We start from the raw sequence: 20630 nt of genomic DNA, 5'->3' as shown, positions 1-20630 counted from the left end.
CGATAGCGCTATAGGGAATCGCGAAACTGATGCAATAGTGCTTTCAAAATGGCGGACCGCGCTCGTTCACTTGAACGCTTATTGAGCCCAAATGACTCCAGTGCTCGAATGCTTCCATTTCGAGCAGAAAACGAGGTTAAGGATGAGCTCGGAAATAGAAAGGAGAGAAATTAGAACATATGTTGAAATGTTTATTGTAAGTGGTGCGCATACGACTAGTTTTCACGTTCATACCAGGCATACGAACAGTTCCACATTAATAGTGATAACATAAATACCCACGATCACAGGAAGTTTCTACAATGCGGAGGGATATTTTACAAATTAATGTTTTTATCGCGGCACAATACGAGATTATCGTCCAATCGATGAGGGAATGAGTTTCAAACTACGGACCACGGATGTGAATGGTTGCATGGGAATTCACACTCTAGACTGTTTTATTTTTAATAATAAAATATGCCACGTTAACTTGTGTATGCTTTTGATATCTATATGTTTACTGTTTACATTTAGCTTATATGTAGTAATATAAAAACACATGTGTCATACTTTTCCTGAGCTGTATAGGCTTGTCTGTCTGATTTTTATTTTTTATTCTGGTTGACCTTTAAGTGATCAATTCTGATTAATGATATACTCCAGTACCTGCCTTTGTTCTCATTTTGAATATTTGATTGTCCAAACAATAACAAATATTAGTGTTTTTGTCTGATCGCCACATAATCCTCATTATACAAATCCAAAAAGATAAAACTATTGGCCTATATTCCTAAAATACCTTGTTTCATTATGATATCTTTATCTGGCAAGCATAGGTCTATGCTTTCTACCCCATTTAGACAATCATATTCATCGCTGAAAAGGTTTTCATTCATTGTTAGGCCTAATGGTGTAATCATTAATTTGCAATAGCATATAATAAAATGGAATATAATAGTACTGCCACACGACATGCTGGTAAATTGTACAATCCAATATAAAATATTACAGATTATGAATATAGAACAACAAGAAACAGTGCAATATACAGTTTTGGAAACATACTGGACAGTCAGTTTAAAACACAATACAGTTAAACTAAGTTTGTTTATTGAGCAACCTACTCCTAAATTACTGTGGCAGTACCATGATACAGTAATGGCATCAGATGATAATATGATGACTGATATATGGTACTTCATGATTACCATATTTTACCATGGTACTAACAGAGTACTTCAAGGAAGTTAAAAGAATATAATTATATTAGCATGGTACATGTCCAGAAAACAGTGTTATTACCAAAGCACCATGTCCAAAAATAGCACTTTTTTAGGAGCCTACTTTTTTGTTAGTGTAACAGCATTCTAATATGTAGTCTGAGAATACAGTTTCATACTTGAGTCAACAATGTGCTTTTAAGCATTAAAAATATTACTTCAATAATAATGCACACATTTGTAAAATGATCAATGAAATAATACAGAAGATATAAAGGTAATACTAATATCTTGCAAAACAAATATCTTGGGAATACAGAACTAAACAAGGGTTTGTAGATAGATAGATAGATAGATAGACAGACATACAGATGTACATACAGATGACAGATAGATAGATAGATAGATAGATAGATCCCTTTTAGACTCTTGTTTCTGAGGGTTATAGTAAAAAATTAATCTAAAAATTATTGTTAAAACAACTCCAACTCACTACTTCCCCCATTTTTCAACACCCCCACCTATTTTTCATTTAAGTCCTCAGGAAATTTAGTTTGAAGGTGTTCCACCACCTCTCAACAGACTTACGTTGTAACGTCATCCACCTAAAACTGGACTGAAGACCTCCAACATATACTATCAACCGACAGCCTGAATGTCAATACAGTACAATACAACATACTGTACATTCTACATATACTTTTTTATTGTATAATGTGTATTCTATATTGTGTGTATTGTATACTGTACATTGTATGTTATTATTTGTATATTGTGTTGTGTGTAATTATGTGTATATTAGATTTTAAATTGTGTTCTGTAATTTTGATGTTTATTGTAAATTGGTATATGTCTCATCACTGTCACGACTACTATGTTGCTCGGAACTGCACCCAAGAATTTCACACACTATTGCACTTGTGTATATGGCTGTGTGACAATAAAAGTGAATTGATTTGATTTGATTTGATATAGGGCCTGTTCCCCATGTTCAATAAAATATTCATAATGTATCATGGAATGGCTTTTCTTTCTTATATTATATATATGCTGTTTGATCATATCTTGAAGTTGCTTCCCTGTTTCACCCACATACAACCTACCACATTCCCTAAATTTAAGAACATACACTATATTCCTGTCCTCAGCTGTAAAATATTGTCTAATCGGATAACCGATTGTAATAGAGATCGTATTCTTAGGGTAAATGGAAGAGTCAGGAGGCAGCGGAAACAGTCAACATGAGTATTTTATTACTCTTCAGTTTCGTTCACAAAACTCAAACAAAAAGGGCACTCACTGGTCAAATAATCACACACAAATGAGTCAAACAGTCTTGTTGCACACACAGGAAGGGTTTCTCTCTGGTCCCTCTCTTTCTGCTTACTGATTCTCTTTGTCAGCCTTTTCAGCTCTACTTCCACCATCACTATAACAAGAGACAGTTGTTAGTGATAAAGACAACCCAGGTGACAAGCCTTACCGCTCTCCCTCTTCCGCAGACAGACACACGACCATGCCCCCATCCCCACATACCCCACCATCCGTGCGTTGGTATCTTTCATGCAGTGGAGCCATTGGAGTGTGGCATGATCTGAGCAGAGGTAGTAGCGGAGGGTGAGGACAGCCCACTTGATCGCAAGACACTCCTTCTCGATTGTACTCTACTTTGTCTTCCTCAAGGAAAGCTTGAGACTTATAAACAGTACCAGCCGTTCCTCCCCTCCCACCTCCTGCCAGAGCACCGCCCCCATCCCCCTGTTGGATGCATCCGTCTGCAAAATAAAGGGGAGAGAGAAGTTAGGAGCATGTAAAAGCAGCCCCTGACAAAGCGCGGACTTTACTTTTAGGAAAGCCTATTGGCATGACTCTGTCCACTGGACTGGATCGGGGGCCCCCTTTCTTGTAAGATCAGTCAACAGGCTGGTGATGTCAGAGTAACTAGGCACAAACCTTCGGTAGTAGCCAGCCAGCCCCAGAAATTGTCTTACCTCCTTTTTGGTCTTGGGCCTCGGGCAGGCTGCGATCGCTGTAGTTTTGTTAACCTGGGGTCTCACCTGCGCGTGACCCAAGTGGAACCCCAGATACCGAACTTCCACCCACCCAATTGCACACTTCTTCGGGTTGGCCATGAGTTCCGCCTGTCACAGCGACCACAGGACAGCCCTCAGATGTTGCATGTGCCACCTCCAGTTATTACTATAAATAATAATATCATCTAAATACACGGCGGCATATGCTGTATGCAGTCTGAGAGTTTTGTTCATGAGACGCTGAAACGTGGCCGGGGCCCCAAACAAACCGAAAGGAAGAGTCACAAATTGATGTAAGCCGAACGGTGTGGAAAAAGCCGTTTTTTTCTCGGGAGATTGGAGTTAAAGGGATCTGGCAATAACCCTTTGTTAAATCCAGTGTTGAATAAAATTGAGCCACGCCCAACCGATCGAGCAACTCGTCATTCCGAGGCATTGGGTACGTGTCAAATTTGGACACCGCGTTCACTTTGCGATAGTCTACACAGAACCGGACTGTCCCATTGCTCTTAGGTACCAGAACCACCGGGCCCAATCGCTGTGCGACTTCTATTACACCCAACTCCTTGAGCAACCCTTTTCTTGTGTTCAGGAAGGCGATGGTGCGGCTACTAACCACCACCCCCGGGGTGGTCTCAATATGGTGTTCTATGAGGTTCGTGCGACCGGGGGGAGGCGAGAACACGTCCGTGAATTCCGCTTGCAACTTGGCCACGTCTGTGAGCTGCGATGGTGAGAGGTGGTCTCCACACAGGACCGGGGTGAATTAATTTTGTTTGAGAGTCACCTTCGGCCCGAGCTCCGCCCTCTACGGGACTACCGTCGCCAAGGCCACAGGGACCACCTCCCTCCATGATTTTAGAAGGTTGAGATGGTAAATTTAAGGTGCCCCATCCCTGTCTGTTTGCCTAACCTCATAATTGAGATCTCCGACTCGCCAATTGGCGAGTAATTTAGAGCTTGAGGTGGGCAGTAATACATGCATTTATCTCCCGGTGCGAATGCCCGTAGTCGAGTGCCCCTGTCATACAGTCAGCTTTGACATTCCTGAACTTGGAGCAAATTCTCCTGTGTTAACTGACCCAAAGTGTGGAGTTTTGCTCTAAGACCAAGAATGTACTGAATTTCATTTTTACTGTTTGAAGGTCCCTCCTCCCAAGCTTCCGATACACATCGAGCACGCCGCGCGTCTGATGCCCATACAGCAGCTCGAATGGAGAAAACCCTGTGGAGGCTTGTGGGACCTCTCTCACTGCAAATAACAGGAGTTCGAGCCACTTATCCCAATTTCTAGTGTCCTCGTGTACGAACTTACGAATCATATTTTTTAAGGTTTTATTAAATCGTTCCACCAACCCATCTGTTTGTGGGTGGTAAACACTGGTGCGAATCGATTTAATATCTAACAATTTGTACAGTTCGTGTTGTGTTCGTGACATAAATTAGGTGCCTTGATCAGTGAGGATTTCTTTTGGAATCCCCACTCGGGAGATTATTCTGAAGAGTAGCTCCACAACACTACGTGCTGAGATGTTGCGCAATGGCACTGCTTCCGGATATCGTGTTGCACAGTCCACCAGAACTAATACAAAGCAATGCCAGTGTGCGGTCCATTCTAATGGCCCGACGAGGTCCATGGCAATTCTTTCGAAGGGGACGTCAATTAGCAGTAGATGGCGCAATGGCACTTTTGGGGAGGCCGGTGGATTCAACAACTGACACTCACGGCATGCCGCACACCACTTGCGAACATCCCCATGAATGCCCGCCCAAAAAAAATGGCCAGCCATTGGATTATGGTGAGCCGCCTGGAAGATGGTGTCCCAAAGGCTCTTTGGAACTAATAATTAGGTTGTATTTTCTTTTGTTTGAGTGTCCTGTGTCACTCGATACAACCGATCTTTAATAATTGAAAAATATGGGTATGTGAGTGCGACATCAGGCTGGAGCTGTTGACCATCGATGATTCTCACTTGGTCAAACGTGTTTGAGGGACTCGTCACGTGACTGCTCTAGAGGGAAATCCCCCTCAGGGAACCACCTGAGAACAGAAATTCCCCCTCTTGCGTCACTTTGACACGGAGCAGACGTAGGCAGCCCTGGCACCGCCTCCCCAGTCATAGCATCGCACATCACACACAGAGACAACATTTTACAGGACCCATCCACACATATTTCCCTTAATAAATTCCTAAAATCGGGCCAATTAATTCCCAAAATCAGTGGATGGGTGAGGCAGGAATTAACCGCGGCCTCTACTCTATGCTTTTTCCCCCTAAAAGTGAATATCCCCGTGCACACACCGCATACTCACCTGTTTATTCGTACCCAATGTCCCACCTTGCACCAAGCCTTGGTGGATAGAGGTTTGGGTACATTTAATCATTTGCACACACAGGAAGGGTTTCTCTCTGGTCCCTCTCTTTCTGCCGACTGATGCTTTTTGTCAGCCTTTTCAGGTCTCCCTCCGCCATCACTATAACAAGAGACAGTTGTTAATGATAAAGACAGCCCAGGTGATGAGCCTTACCACTCTCCCTCTCCCGCAGACAGACACATGACCATGCCCCCATCCCCACACCGATTTTAGAATATTGAATAAAAACATAATCAAACGTACTAAAATATTTCTCAGTAGGAGACATAGTACTCTTAAATGTCGAATGGACCAGAAAATCTTTGAGATTTATATTTCTCCTAAAAGCTGTTATTACTCTAAATTCTTTTGAATTTTAATTTTTCTGTTGTAACCTCTCAAAATTGTCTTTTATACTTTTTTGTAATCTATATAAGTTTTGAAAAAAAGTAGACACAAATGGAATTAAATTCTTATTAGTTTCCTTTTTCCTTTTCAGATCTAAGGGAGCCATATGCATCACCTCTGATTTTATTGTTCTCAAAAACCTCTTACTATAACCTCTCGGTTGAAGTGCCCTAAACAAAATTCCAATTGCTTCTAACATATGTTCCTCCTTTGAGCATATTCTTTTAAATTGAATTAATTGTGATTCAATTATACCTCTAAAAGTGTGCCTGGGATTTCTCCAGTACAGCATAAGTATCAGTCGATTTCAAAAATACTTTAGTAGCCAAAGTTTTATTCCCCTCATCCCTGATTATAAAAAAACCCTCTGTAACCAAAAACTGCAATATTTCATCTTGTAACTCATATTTAATTTTAATTGAAGGATGATGACTATTCAAAATAGATATACATTTATATAATTCTTCTATGGGGTGATGCCATATACCAAAAATATCATCAAGATATCTAAGGGATATTAATGGTAAATATTGGGACTTCTGAAAAGCTGTTTCTTCCCACCTCCACATATAAATATTCACATACGCTGGGGAAATATTTTCCCCATCACTGTACCTTATATTTGTAAAGAATTGTAACAAACTTCACACAGGGTGCCAGCAGTTGTTGAGCAGCGAACTGGGGCTCCCCGGACAACAAAGGAATGAGCCGGGCTGCCCATTGAGCACGCGGCCATCCCCAGATCTCAGCAGTCTGCTCAAAGAGGTCAAGGAAGGTTTCCGGGTCATCTTCCGCCCCCATCTTCACGAGCATGGGTGGAGGCATGGGGGGAGCTCAAGCAGGGCCTGTTGGTGAGAGTGGTGTAGGCCAGCAAGGGATTTGAGGAATTCTGCCAGTGGTGAGGACTCCATGAGGCATACCGTCTTCGATCTTGTTCCTGGGTTTCGGCATCAGTGTAACAAACTTCACACAGGGAGGGAAGGAGGACACAGGAAACTTGGAACTTGAACTCAAAGGTAGGACTTTTACTTCAGAGCACACCAGCGCTTACAGCTTCACATTAATCAATAGCTTTTCAGCTTCACAATAAACTGATAATCTTTCAGCTTCACAGATGTCACTTTAGTTCCACAATGTCTGGACCCAGACTCTCTCTGAGTCTCTGTCGGTGGCATGGTCTCTTATATCCTGCTCTCCCCAAGCTTACTGCAATTAGAAACAGGTGTTAATCATAATCTGGCTCAAGTGTATGCACTCTTACCGCTTTCTCTTTCTCCGGGCGGACGCTCGACCATGCCCCCACTGCCACAGTAATATTTCCCATTAAATTCAAAATCATTATGAGTAAGACCAAGATATAGTAGGGTCAAAAGGCCTTCCTCCAGACATTTAGAATCTGGATACATTGCAAAAGCCTCCCTAACTGCATTTAATCCTAGTGTAGTATCGATGTTTGTGTATAGAATATCTATATAAATAGAGAAAAGGAGAGAGTTCTTAGGTACTTCAATAGTTTTAACTTGATTACAAACTCATAAATTCTTTTGATGTAGCTACCAGGGGCATGTCTAGGATTTTTTGCCAGGGGGTGGCAAGAGTCGAGTAAGGGGTGGCATCCAGTAATTTCGTCTGATTAGGGTGGGGAGTGTCTACTGAGGCAGAACGCTGTGTCCACCAGACACGGGTGAAACGTTGCTATGGATTATTCACGACATGGATGGGTTAAGCCATTGCGCACCATCTCCAGGATGCGAGCGGGGTCCGAGTTGGGGTGGCAAGTGGGCTGCCACCCCGTGCCACCCTCTGGCCCCTGCCCCTGGTAGCTACAATGTTTTTCAGACAAAGGGTAAATAAACGTATCTATAAATTCCGCTAATCTATACGATTCTGAAACACAATCACTTATAATCGGTCGTGCACATGGGATCATATAAGGAACCGTCCACGACTCCAGTGGCTTATGTATTTTGGGAAGAAGACAGAATTTATGTGACCTTGGCTGTTCTAGGCCAGAGAGGTACAGAAATGTTTATATTTAATATATTTTTGTTTATATAAATCAAACATTATTTCATAAATCATTCTAGCAGTTTCTAATTGTATAGAATGTGTAAGAGTTAAGTAATGCTTGGTGTTATTTAATTGCCTGCTGGCCTCCTGTAAATATTGTGCCTTATCCATTATTACTATTTTTGATCCTTTATCCGGCAGTTTTATAATTATTTCTGTATTTACCCTTAAATCATGTAATGCTTTATACTGTTCTTTGGTTAAATATGATTTCCTAAAAAAAAAAACTGTATCTCCCTGAATCAATTCTCAAATTGCTGAAGGAACATGTCCCAATTTTGGTTCCCACTGACTTCCCGGTAAAACAGTAAAATTTCTGTATTTAATTGAAAATCAAATTAACCTAAAATTTTGAGTCTCCTATGATACAGATGAAGATCTCGCCTACATGACATGCGATTTACCCCATGTGGTGTTGGAACAAATGTTAATCCTTTTTCCAAAACTTCTTTTTTAATTTCTGTGAGTTTAAAAAAAAATTCAGAATATTAGATTGCTGTGAGATATTAGTTGGGTAATTATCCCCCCTCGGCAATTTAATTGTCTAAGCCAATTTTCCAAGATGTTCAAGGCAGTCTCATTAGTCCAGTGAACCGGATCTGAAAAATGTGTATGAAATTTGGAAAAATGTATACAAAATAAGGTCTTATAATTGGACTGAATGTAAGTGTTAAGACGACCTAACAAATTATGCTTTTGAGCCGGCAACTTATCTGAATAATGGATTAAAGGTACTACGATGTCTGCATTGGGAAATTGTTGTAATTGTTTAATAGACGTGATAGGTTCCTGGTCCTTCAGATAATTATTCAGCCCTACTGAGATGGCTACTTAAGGTGGTAAAAAGTACAGACAGACAGATGATAGATAGATAGACAGACAGATAAATAGACAGACAGACAGACAGACAGACAGATAGATAGATAGATAGATAGACAGACAGATAAATAGACAGACAGACAGACAGACAGATAGATAGCTAGATAGATAGATAGACAGACATAAATAGACAGACAGACAGAGAGATAGATAGGCAGATAGACAGACAGACATAAATAGACAGACAGACAGACAGACAGACAGAGAGATAGATAGGTAGATAGATAGATAGACAGACATAAATAGACAGACAGACAGACAGACAGAGAGATAGATAGGTAGATAGATAGACAGACATAAATAGACAGACAGACAGACAGACAGACAGACAGATAGATAGATAGGCAGGCAGATAAATAGACAGACAGACAGACAAACAGATATATAGACAGACAGACAGACAAGACAGAAAGACAGACAGACAGACAGACAGACAGACAGACAGACAGATAGATAGATAGATAGATAGATAGATAGATAGATAGATAGATATAAATAGACAGACAGACAGACAGACAGACAGAGACATAGATAGGTAGATAGATAGATAGACAGATAAATAGACAGATGGAGATAGACAGACAGGCTGATAAATAGATGATAGACAGACATATAAATAGACAGACAGACAGATAGATAGATAGACAGACAGACAAGACAGAAAGACTGACAGACAGGCTGATAAATAGATAGATAGACAGACAGATAAATAGACAGACAGACAGACAGACAGATAGATAGATAGATAGATAGATAGACAGACATAAATAGACAGACAGACAGACAGACAGAGAGATAGATAGATAGATAGATAGATAGATAGATAGATAGATAGATAGATAGATAGATAGATAGATAGATAGATAGATAGATAGATAGACAGACAGAGATAGACAGACAGGCTGATAAATAGATGATAGACAGACATATAAATAGACAGACAGACAGATAGATAGATAGATAGACAGACAGACAGACAAGACAGAAAGACAGACAGACAGGCTGATAAATAGATGATAGACAGACATATAAATAGACAGACAGACAGATAGATAGATAGATAGATAGATAGATAGATAGATAGATAGATAGATAGATAGACAGACAGACAGACAGACAGACAAGACAGAAAGACAGACAGACAGGCTGATAAATAGATAGACAGACAGACAGACAGACAGACAGATAGATAGATAGATAGATAGATAGATAGATAGATAGATAGATAGATAGATAGATAGATAGACAGACAGACAGACAGACAGACAGACAAGACAGAAAGACAGACAGACAGGCTGATAAATAGATAGACAGACAGACAGACAGACAGACAGATAGATAGATAGATAGATAGATAGATAGATAGATAGATAGATAGATAGATAGATAGATAGATAGATAGATAGATAGATAGATAGATTGATAGAAAACGTAACTTTATTTTGTACAATTAAGGTACAACCAGATCGTTGACAACCAGACTTCTTCGCCATGAAGCATTAAAAAAACATGACGTCAGTAAAGCAGCAACAAAGCCTGGTCGCCCGCTCGCTTATCTCATTCTCGTTCGCAGGGAAACCCCGAATTAGCCTCCGCGTGATGGCGGTATGAGGCAGTCCCTGCAAACCAGAGCGTGGGAGTTCCTGCCTTCGCCATGTCGGGGTGGTGCTGCAACGCGCTGAGGATACCCTGAACCGAGCATAAGTCTCCCAGCCCCCCTCCTGTCGCTCCATCCATCCATCTATCTAGCCATCTATCTATCCGCCCCCACACGGAGTCCAGCACCCACGGCATCGCTGTTTTCCCGGAGAAACCGCGACGCATCTTCCCCTGACTGACGGTAGACGGAGGAGAGACGCACCAAGTGATGCTGCTTCTGCAGCCAGCGCATCCCGCAGCACCGAACACCGTACGCTCGCCCGTTAGGAGTAGGCGCACTTTCCCCGGTATCTACAACAACCCATGAAGATGTCCAACGCAGACATGGGTTTAAACCCTACCGACCGCGTCATTAAATGTAAGTGCGCTGGGTTTAATATGATATGTAAGCATGCAATGTACGAAAATTAAACGTAATTGGGCATCATTCACAATTCTATATTCTGTTTCCATGATAATTCTGATGTCTGTTTGTTTTGAAAATATGCTTAAAGGATGATAAAAATGCATCCTTGTGTACGCTTCAGGTGAGTGATCTATAATCAAAGGATGTCTAAAATAAAACATCATTCTCTATGAGCTTTTTTTTTTTTTTAAATTGGCAACCCAATAAGGCTCCCGATATGCACGGTGATGCTGATGCAAGCGAGGCGCATCTCTCGAACGCATCGGATGCTGCGAGCGCCTGCTGGCGGATGCGTGAACTGTTATACAGTGCCAGGATACCCGAGGGGGGGGGGGGGGGGGGACAAAAGGGAGAGAGAGAGACTTAGAGAGAGAGAGAGAGACAGAGAGAGAGAGATTAACATCTCGTTCCAATGAAATATTTTTGGCACTTTGAGGATGACAGCGAAAGGACGACTTAAAGGTAGCGTGCTTTTGCATTATTTCATGCATTTTTGTGTTACGCGTACGTACGTGTACGCGTGTCGGTGCGCACGCTTGTTGGGTCGCTACCAGCGCTCAGATAACGAGATGATCGCGTGAGTTACCGTTTCGATTTATGTGTGTAATGATGTGAAATGTACAATGCCTTAAGAACTTACATGAGCGCGCTCGTGTCAAGCAGTGCAAATGCGCTGGGATGCTCGCAATGTCAGCTCGTTTGTGCACTGACATGGACATCCTCGCACAAATGGCCTATGAGGGTATTTTAGCGTAACATTCTGAAGCAGTTTATCGATTCGTTGGTACATCGTTACACAGGGAGACACTGTGAACAAGGCTGTGGTATCAGTGGTACTAATGCAAGTTACACTGCAGTACTATATATTTCATGTGAAGATAATTATGCACAAATGTGTTTATAGGTATATTCCGGGTTCAATACAAGTTAAGCTCAATCGATAGTATTTGTGGCATAATATTACCACAAAAGTCATTTTGACTCATCCCTCATTTCCTTTTAATAAAGCAAAAATCGAGGTTACAGTGAGAAGTGAATGGAGTACAATGGAAGTGAATGAGGCCAATTTTTGGAGGCTTTAAAGGCAGAAATGTGAATCTTATAATTTTATAAAAATTATTCTGTTAAAACTTGAGTAGGCCTATTATTTGAGCTGTAAAGCTGTTTTAATAGTTGTTTTTACAGTCGTTTTAGGGTTTACGGTTATGTCGTCATGGAAACAAATTTGTAAAATCAGATATAAATTTACACAGAAAAGGTTAGGAAGCAATTTTATCACACTAAAACCATGTTAACATGAAAATCGTTCTAGTAATTTATTTGACAGTACTGTTCTATGTTTACGTACTATATAATTATAACAACTATAGTAATTACTAGGTACTAACCCTAACCCGTATTAAGTGCATGTAGTTACTTAATATAACTCTGTGTAAGTATACCGAAAGTACACATACTGTAAAATAAAGTGCAACCCATATTGTTTATGTCTTGTGGCTATACTTTTGAAATAGTATTTTAACATTTATTAATTGGCACCATTCACTTCCATTGTAAGTGCCTCACTGTAACTCAGATTTGTGCTTTTTTTAAGAAAAGGAGGGAAAAACTGAAATACATTTTTATGGTAATCAATATTACGCCACAGATGCTGTTGATTGAGCTTAATTTGTAACTTGAACCCAGAATATTCCTTTAAGCATCTATAGCTAGCTTACAGCCTGTTTACAGCCATTTTTAAATTCTCAGTTTTAACAATAGAAAAATATACCATCATAATAAATGTTTGTATGCTGTCACCATATAGGTATTGTTAGGATTAGGATTGAATGATTATGACAGAAATCATAATTGTTGATTATTTTCCACTGATATTGCAACTGTGATTATTTGATTAATTGAATTTACATTAAAATACTTACTTTCGTTGGGGCTGCATGCAGTATTTTTTATGTAGGCTACAAATCTAAAACAAGCTGAAATCTGTGTTTTCTGAATCCTGACTGATTTGATTTGCATGAAAAACAAAAGTGTTTGTCAAATGTTTTAATAAATTGTAAACAGAAAATGAGCAGCGAAACAATTTTAGAATACTAGACTTATTTAAATGCATCTGATTTGTCATTGCAGTCTTGCACTTGCACACAACAGGCACATTTTTTAAAAAAATATACTGTAACATTTTGACACAACGAAGTTCTGTAATTGACACTTTTTACGATTAGTTAATTGCAGCAGTTGTAATTGTAATCTCTATAATAATTTTTTTCCGATTTACGGTGCAGCCCCAGTTTGGATGCGGGATGCTGCAGCACCACTAGATGTGGGAATATTTTATGTGTTTGTGAATGTATGGGGTGGTTAGTGGAGAGAGGGGCTAATTAGACTTCTGCAGTGCTTGTGCACAAGAAATAAGTATTTTTGTGTATGTGATGAACACTGGAATTGTGTTTGGATTATTGAAGAATATGGAGCGGACAAGGGAGGCATGTTTTGGACCACCGTAGTATGTACAGTGAGTGTGCTTTAGAGAGAGAGGGAGAGAGAGAGTGTGTACAGTATGTGTGTACTGTAACGGGCTATCCCTCAACCCTGGAGTGTGGCTGCCTGTAATTATTTAGCAACATATGCCATTCTACATGAAATAATCATACTGTGGCATATGTGTCACACTTATGTAATATTAACCATTAGGTGACAAGGGTAATTAGCTTTAGGCAAGGACTATATGGGAGTTTGTCCACATGTAGTTGGCGGACACAGAAATTAACCAGTGTGAAGGTGAGAAAGATATTGAGAGGATGCAGCGGATGTGAAAAACAGCAAGATTGCCCAGGAAAACCAAGCAGTACCATGGTATAGTATCAGATGGTAATACTGATACTATACTTTGATATATACCATGGTACAGAGTGGTAACATATCTATTTATATAACATAGTATTTATATTCTAGGTAGTTTAATCAATACCAGGGTAGAACCATGGTACATGTCCAAAAACATGATATTACAATGGTACATGTCCAACAAAACATGGTAATACCATAGTACTTTGTGGTAATTTTTTGTTAGTGAAGGCAGTGTTTGGAAGACGCCATGGTTGGGATAATTATATTTCATGAAACTCCAAGGTACTTCAAAGAAGTAATACCATGTAACATGGTAATACCATGGTTCATGTCCAAAACATGATACTACCATGGTACAATATGTCCTATAAACCACGATATTACCATGGTACATGTCCAAAAATCATGGTAATGATATAATGGTACAATGTTCCAGTATAATGTAAAAGTATAATAATACCATGATACATTTTGGTATTTTTTTGATAGTGAAGAAAGGAGGGGAAAGTAGTGCTTGGCATAATTAAACACAAGCACACAGTGGGGAACTGGGTAGATTGCTTGAGAATAATTTGATCATTTCCACAAGTTATTATGTGCTGTATTCACCGTTAGACAGAACGCATCTCACTTCCATCTGTTTCCTCAAGGAATGTAGTAATGCGACAATAATAACCAGGTTATGTTAATTGCATCGCAGTGTATCTTTTTATGATTGTTACTAATCGGTGTTCCTGGCTCCTGAGAATGCACCGGCTTTAAAACAAGAATAAATTGTTTGCACACATTCAAAGCTCTCAGTGAGAACTTCAGCATAATCCAATCGGTTTTAAAGATGGACATTTTCTCCAGATTGCCGTCTGTTTTAATTCATGCATGCCCCCCATCGAGTGCCGACACACAACATGAACGGGATGTTAAAGCCCAGCAGAGAAACTAAGAGCGAGTGTTGACAGGAGACTGGCGATAAATGAAACAAGAGGAGGTGAAAGAAAAGAGAGGGGGAATGTGTGAAGAGGGTGGAGGATGAGAAGTGTGAGAGACAGGGAATTAGGCACTTGACAGTAGATGGATGGATGTGCTTGCCGATGTATCCCAGAAATCTCTCTGGCTATCTTTGAAATAGTGTAGTACCATACTACTCTCACTATTTCTGTAATATAGATTATGCAGTATATAATGTGCATCAGGGTCAGTTTTCTGTATGAATGGAATACCCGGATGACCTACGAACATACAGTAGCCTCTCTCACACACAGGAATGAACACAGGACATATTTAGAATGGAATACTAAAGTACTACATACTGCGCAACAGTATAAACTGAATGTTGCCTGCTTTTAAAAAAAATATGTGAAGCAGTACTCATTATGTAATACGTAACACATAACCATTGCAAACAGTAGTAGTCTACAGTACATTGTTGTCACATGACCGCATTGCATTTATCACGTTGTCACACGATGTGGCCTTATTACATTTTTTTATTTCAGAGTGTGGAATCCAGTTGTCAGCTTGGAAATAAATCAGTTATTTTGCATTTTGGTAACACTTTACCAAAGATTGTATACATTTACATTAGTAAATGCATTGGGTATCATGAACTAATAATGAACAAAATGTTTTTACAGCATTTATTAATCTTCTTTAATTGTTAATTTATAAATATGCTATTGTTTATTGTTACTTCATGTTATTTCATAATGCAATAACTTATGTTAACACATACAACTTTTAATGCTAAAAATGTAATAACAACTTTCAAAGAGAGATGGGGGAAAATAACTGAGCAATGCAATCTTTGCCTTGCAAAAATTATATATATACATATATATATATAAAGCTTCAACTTCCAATCTTAAAAAGAGGTTCTGTAGGCTTATATATGTTTATGTAAGTAAATATGTTTTACTAATGTTTAATGAAAGGAATTTTAATTGGTACTTAATGCAATTAAAATGAACGATTAGATTTACATCAAAATATGCAATGAGTAATCCAAAAGTAATCAGACTAGATTAACTAAATAGTGTAATCTTAAATATTACCTTACTGATTAAATTTAAATAGTGTAATTTGTAATCAGTACCAGATTACATTTCAGAAGTAATCTACCCAGCACTGCATTGACAACCTTATTTTAATCTGGAACAAGGCAAAATTGTATGGAGCTGTAACAATTACTAAAGTAGTTTAATCTGAATTTTATTAATTTGAATTCTAGATCTGTGACAAGATTTTTGTGGCATATTTTAAAAAGCAGATTTGTTGTTTTGCATTTTTTAAGAGGTGAAATTAGCTGTAAATATTCAGATTATAAAATTACAGTTTTACATTTTCTGATTAAGAAGAAATTCAGAACTCCAAAATTCTGATCTTAAAAATTCACATAGTAAAAAATCTAGGCCAAAGGTCAAGCTTCCGTGTTCCACAGGGAAAAGTAGAGATTATCAGAATAGTTGAACTTCGAACGATAGTCGAATGATCACAGAGCTACCAGAATTCCCTGGCACGGTCAGACTTGTATTTGATTTGAAGAATTTCATCTTAATCTGAAAATTTTACAGCTAATTCCACCACTAAAAAAATTCAAAACAAATAATCTGCTATTTAAAAGACAAATGTATAAAATACTTAATACCATTAAATAGTTAGATGTCACATGTCTAGAATTCAAATAAACACAATTCTGATTCAATTACTTTAGTCATTGTTCTAGCTCCATAAATTTGGCATTTGAAATAGGTCCATCCATGCATACAGAAAATGTGCAGACTGTGCACAGTATTCATACTGCATACTACAGAAATACTAAGAGTATTATGGATATATGCTGTTCATTCATGCACGTGAGAATGCGAGGCTGCTTATATTAAGAACTCTGTGATGCGACCTATAGTGTTGCCCATCTAACCAGATATTGAGCTAATCAACTCCATTGCCCACCTGAATGATACATTGGAGAGAGAGAGAGAGAGAGAGAGAGAGAGAGAGAGAGAGACAATCTCACATCAAATACAGGACTGAAGGAAGATGATGAAAACTGTTTCCTCCCACACAGAGGCACAAACACACAGACAAACATGCACATTGTGGGTCACTAGAGATGTTAACTTAAGCATGCACACAGATGTATGTGATTGAGAACACTCACACAGGTGGCCACCTTTACACATGTAGAAATGAACATTTATCAAGATTAATAAATGCTGTAAAAGTATTGTTCATTATTAGTTCATGTTACTTGATGTAGGTAACTAACGTTTACAAATTCAGTCTTAGAGTAAAGTGTTACCCGAAATTTCTAACAAATATTCACACCTCTCTTTTCCATGCAACAACAGTTCATAGTGATCAGGTCTGTCAAACTGCAAAAATTACCAAAAAAAGATGGAAATTTAAATAGTTATTTACTGATAATCTTCCTCTGCATCTCTTAAATCTTATTTGCATTTATTAAAAAATGGTGCATCAAGATACATCGCGCCAGGTTTGACGTCAGTTATGCCGAACATTACTGGTTCTCGCATGACTCATAAACAAACATGGCCTGCCATTTTGACTATACGAAAGTGCAACCAATGTAACCAATGTAGTCTGATTCCCGAACGAATTACTCTAATGAGCCGGTTCTTTTGAATCTACAGCATGCAATATACAGAGTGACCAGTGTAGTCCGATTTCTGAAAGAATGACTCTTATGAGCCGGTTCTTTTGAATCTGCAGTGCAAAACATACACGCAACCAATGTAGTCTGATTCCCGAACACATTACTCTTATGAGCCGGTTCTTTTGAATCTACATTGTAAAACATACATTACAGCGCATCCAGCCAGTGTAGTCTGATTCCTGAATGAATAAATTTTATGAGCCGGTTCTTTTTAATGAATCAAAAACATTAGTGGGAGGGAGCAGGTACTGAATTAATCTTCCTGACGCACAAGTAATGACTTTCGTCATGTCCAGCTGAAATTATATTAAACTGATACTGTGTTATGCAGAGACTTCAATCCAGCAGTGCAGTTACTGACTGGTTGTTCATATGACAAAGTGTAGTTAAAGATACATATGAGTCAGTGGAATTGTATTAATACATTTTTTTGCTTGTTTAGAAATTGTATTTAATATATAGTTAGAATCAGGTATTGGATTTACTGTAAGCTCTAAAAAAAAAGTATGTGTAACACGCTTTTTTTTTTTTTTTTTACAAGAATTGTATTGTATTTCTTATTTGTTGTATCTTATATGTTGTATGAAATAATTCTTCCTCAAAAGTAATAAAAGAATCATTAAAAGAATCAGAATCTTTAAGAAGAAATGGAATGGGAATCGTTAAGTTCCTTAAGTTTCCCATCCCTAATCGTATAGCTGCAGAATACTTTGTATATAGTTCACAATTTGTATAGACTACCATAATTGTATATTAATCGTGCTTTTTGGTCTTTTGGGATCTTGACAGATATAGTCACAATGACCTATCCTTATATGGAAAAGAGCAGTGTTAACATTCTTCAGAATGTCTCCTTTAGTGTTCCATGAATAAATAACAGCATACAGGTATAGAATGACATAATGGTGAGTAAATAATGACAGAATCTTAATTTTTGGATGAACTGACACTAGAACCTTGCAGAGGATGCACCATGTAATAGAGGGACTGTCTGGAAACTGTGGCATCACATTTAAATCATTAGAACACAACACAGGAAGTGGACAGGGGTAGAAATACTGTAACTTGCTGCCACACACAGATACCTGTTCACAGATCTAGTTCAAAACATAATAAAGGTTAAACTGGGAAAGAAGAGTGGAAGAGGAAGAGAGAAAGAAAGGAAGAGAGACTAAATTTAGCCTCTTTAACATAAATACTTTGGGTGTGAGTTTAGAGCATAGAGGACACAATGGAATGGCGCAGAGCTCAGTCCTAATGAGGCCATGCAAAAGCAGGAGCGTTTCTGTGATCCAGCAATCCAGCAGATCTGTCTGTCTCTCCACTGTTTATCCTGTATTTACTGCTGCCTGAGTTGATGACTTTAACACTGCTCACTTCCGGCCTGTCAATCAACCTAGCTTACTCTGCTGATTGGTTCATCTGCCTGATTGTGTACTTGAAGGGCCGCCTTCCGCCTGCATGCGTGTGTGCAGATGGCCCCTTATGTGTGAAGCATGCATTAATTGTGCAACTTCAATTGGCGCTTGTAATAATCCCTCCATCAAAGGCGTGTGATGCTATGCTATGTTCTTCTAATCTGGGTCAGGCGCAAACTATCACGCCTGTGCAACGAATGAGTCTCCCTCCCTTTCTCTCTCATATCTCTTCAGTCTTCCCTGTTCCCAATCCTTCAATCTTTTTTCTTTCTCTTTGTCTTGTCTGTTTGGCTATGTTCATAGAGCAGCAAAATACAGTTGTCAGTCCTGTTTTAGAGTGCTAAATATGGTTCCCTATCTGTCACTCACTCGATGTTGTGTCGATGTAGTGACACTAGGGGTCACTCTTGGGAGCCCGAAACACCTCTGGTCTTTGATAAAAGGCCAATGAAAATTTGCGAGTGGTATTTGCATGCCACTCACCCAGACATACGGTATAAAAGGAGCTGGTATGCAACCACTCATTCAGATTTTCTCTTCGGAGCCGAACGGTCATGCTTATTGAGCTGAATTCACACGACTGTTTATTCACCTCTGCTGAATCTGATGGTGCATTTCAGCGGCTTCTCCCTCCTCTGCACTGGTGCACTGCAGAGAACGCCCCTGGGCGCTTCGGCAGAAAAAAGAGAGTATATTTTCTGAAAGAGTATATTTCTCTAACAGAGCAGCACACATGGAACGTCTTTTTAAAGACGCTTCTTTTTAAAGATGCCTTTCTGATTGTGTGTTATTCCTGGTTGCGGTCGTTACCTCTCAACTTCAGACGGTCATGATCGCTGTCTTTTGTGTCTGGGCGCGACCCACACGGAGGCAGCGTTCGTGGATGGTTCATGTTCTCACTGCGAGAACATGACCATGGCAACGTTGCAGTCGCGGCTTGCTTTTGTAAAAAAGCAAGCCACCCCAGCAGCTCCCCGCCTTGGTCCTTCTACCTATGGGTTTGAGGCCAGCGTGGCTAGCACTGGGGGCGATTTGAGGACTCCAATGGGATCGCCTCCGCCGGGTATCCCCCCGCAGACCTCCCATTCCCCAGCATGCTCGTCTGCCCCGATCGGGCTTCCGGATGAGTCTGCTGGCTCGTCTCACGGCGAGTTCAGCCTCTTGTTCGGAGCCTGCGAAGCTGATGAGCTCTTGAGTGCAGCATCGGAGAGCGGGCTTGTCCAGTCGGACGCAGAAGCCTCAGCTGGGCTCCCCCCTTTGGGGTCGATTGCCCAGTCACAGGCTGATGCAGAGATGACGGACATGCTTTCCCAGGCGGCCGCGAGTGTCGGGATAGAGTGATTGGTTCCTGGGCTCGCGGCGCCACTCAAAGCAGCCACGCCCCGCTCCAGTACCTTTCTACCTGGAAGTGCACGAGGAGCTGACGAAATCGTGGGAGGCACCTTTTACTGCCCGGTCCCGATTCCTCAGTTCCCCCGCCCTCACTACCCTCGATGGCGGGGCGGCCAGGGGCTATACGGCGATTCCCCCGGTGGATAAGGCGCTCGCGGTGCACCTATGCTCGCAGAGCGCCGCCACCTGGTGCGGACGCCCAAAGCTCCCGTCCAAGCCCTGTAGGTTCACGTCATCCCTGATGGCTAAAGCCTACAGCGCTGCTGGACAAGCCGCCTCTGCCCTGC

The 20630-nt window shown here is 40.0% G+C and overlaps 1 protein-coding gene across 3 annotated transcripts in view; it reads left to right on the top strand.

The window, feature by feature from the left end:
* The first annotated feature begins 10533 nt into the window (after positions 1–10533).
* ppp3cb (protein phosphatase 3, catalytic subunit, beta isozyme) overlaps positions 10534–20630 on the top strand; it is a 98062-nt gene continuing 87965 nt past the window's right edge. For 2 of the 3 annotated variants that reach the window (XM_051650072.1, XM_051650070.1), the window contains exon 1: positions 10534–10965. In XM_051650072.1, coding sequence (XP_051506032.1) covers positions 10911–10965 — 55 coding nt within the window. In that variant the 5' untranslated portion in view covers positions 10534–10910. Of the gene's footprint in view, positions 10966–11357; positions 11476–20630 lie in introns of those variants that run through there. The other variant, XM_051650071.1, reaches the window with a different exon arrangement.

Source organism: Myxocyprinus asiaticus, chromosome 22, assembly GCF_019703515.2.
Source record: "Myxocyprinus asiaticus isolate MX2 ecotype Aquarium Trade chromosome 22, UBuf_Myxa_2, whole genome shotgun sequence".
Lineage (NCBI taxonomy): Eukaryota > Metazoa > Chordata > Actinopteri > Cypriniformes > Catostomidae > Myxocyprinus > Myxocyprinus asiaticus.
This window is presented reverse-complemented; position numbering and strand designations above follow the sequence as displayed.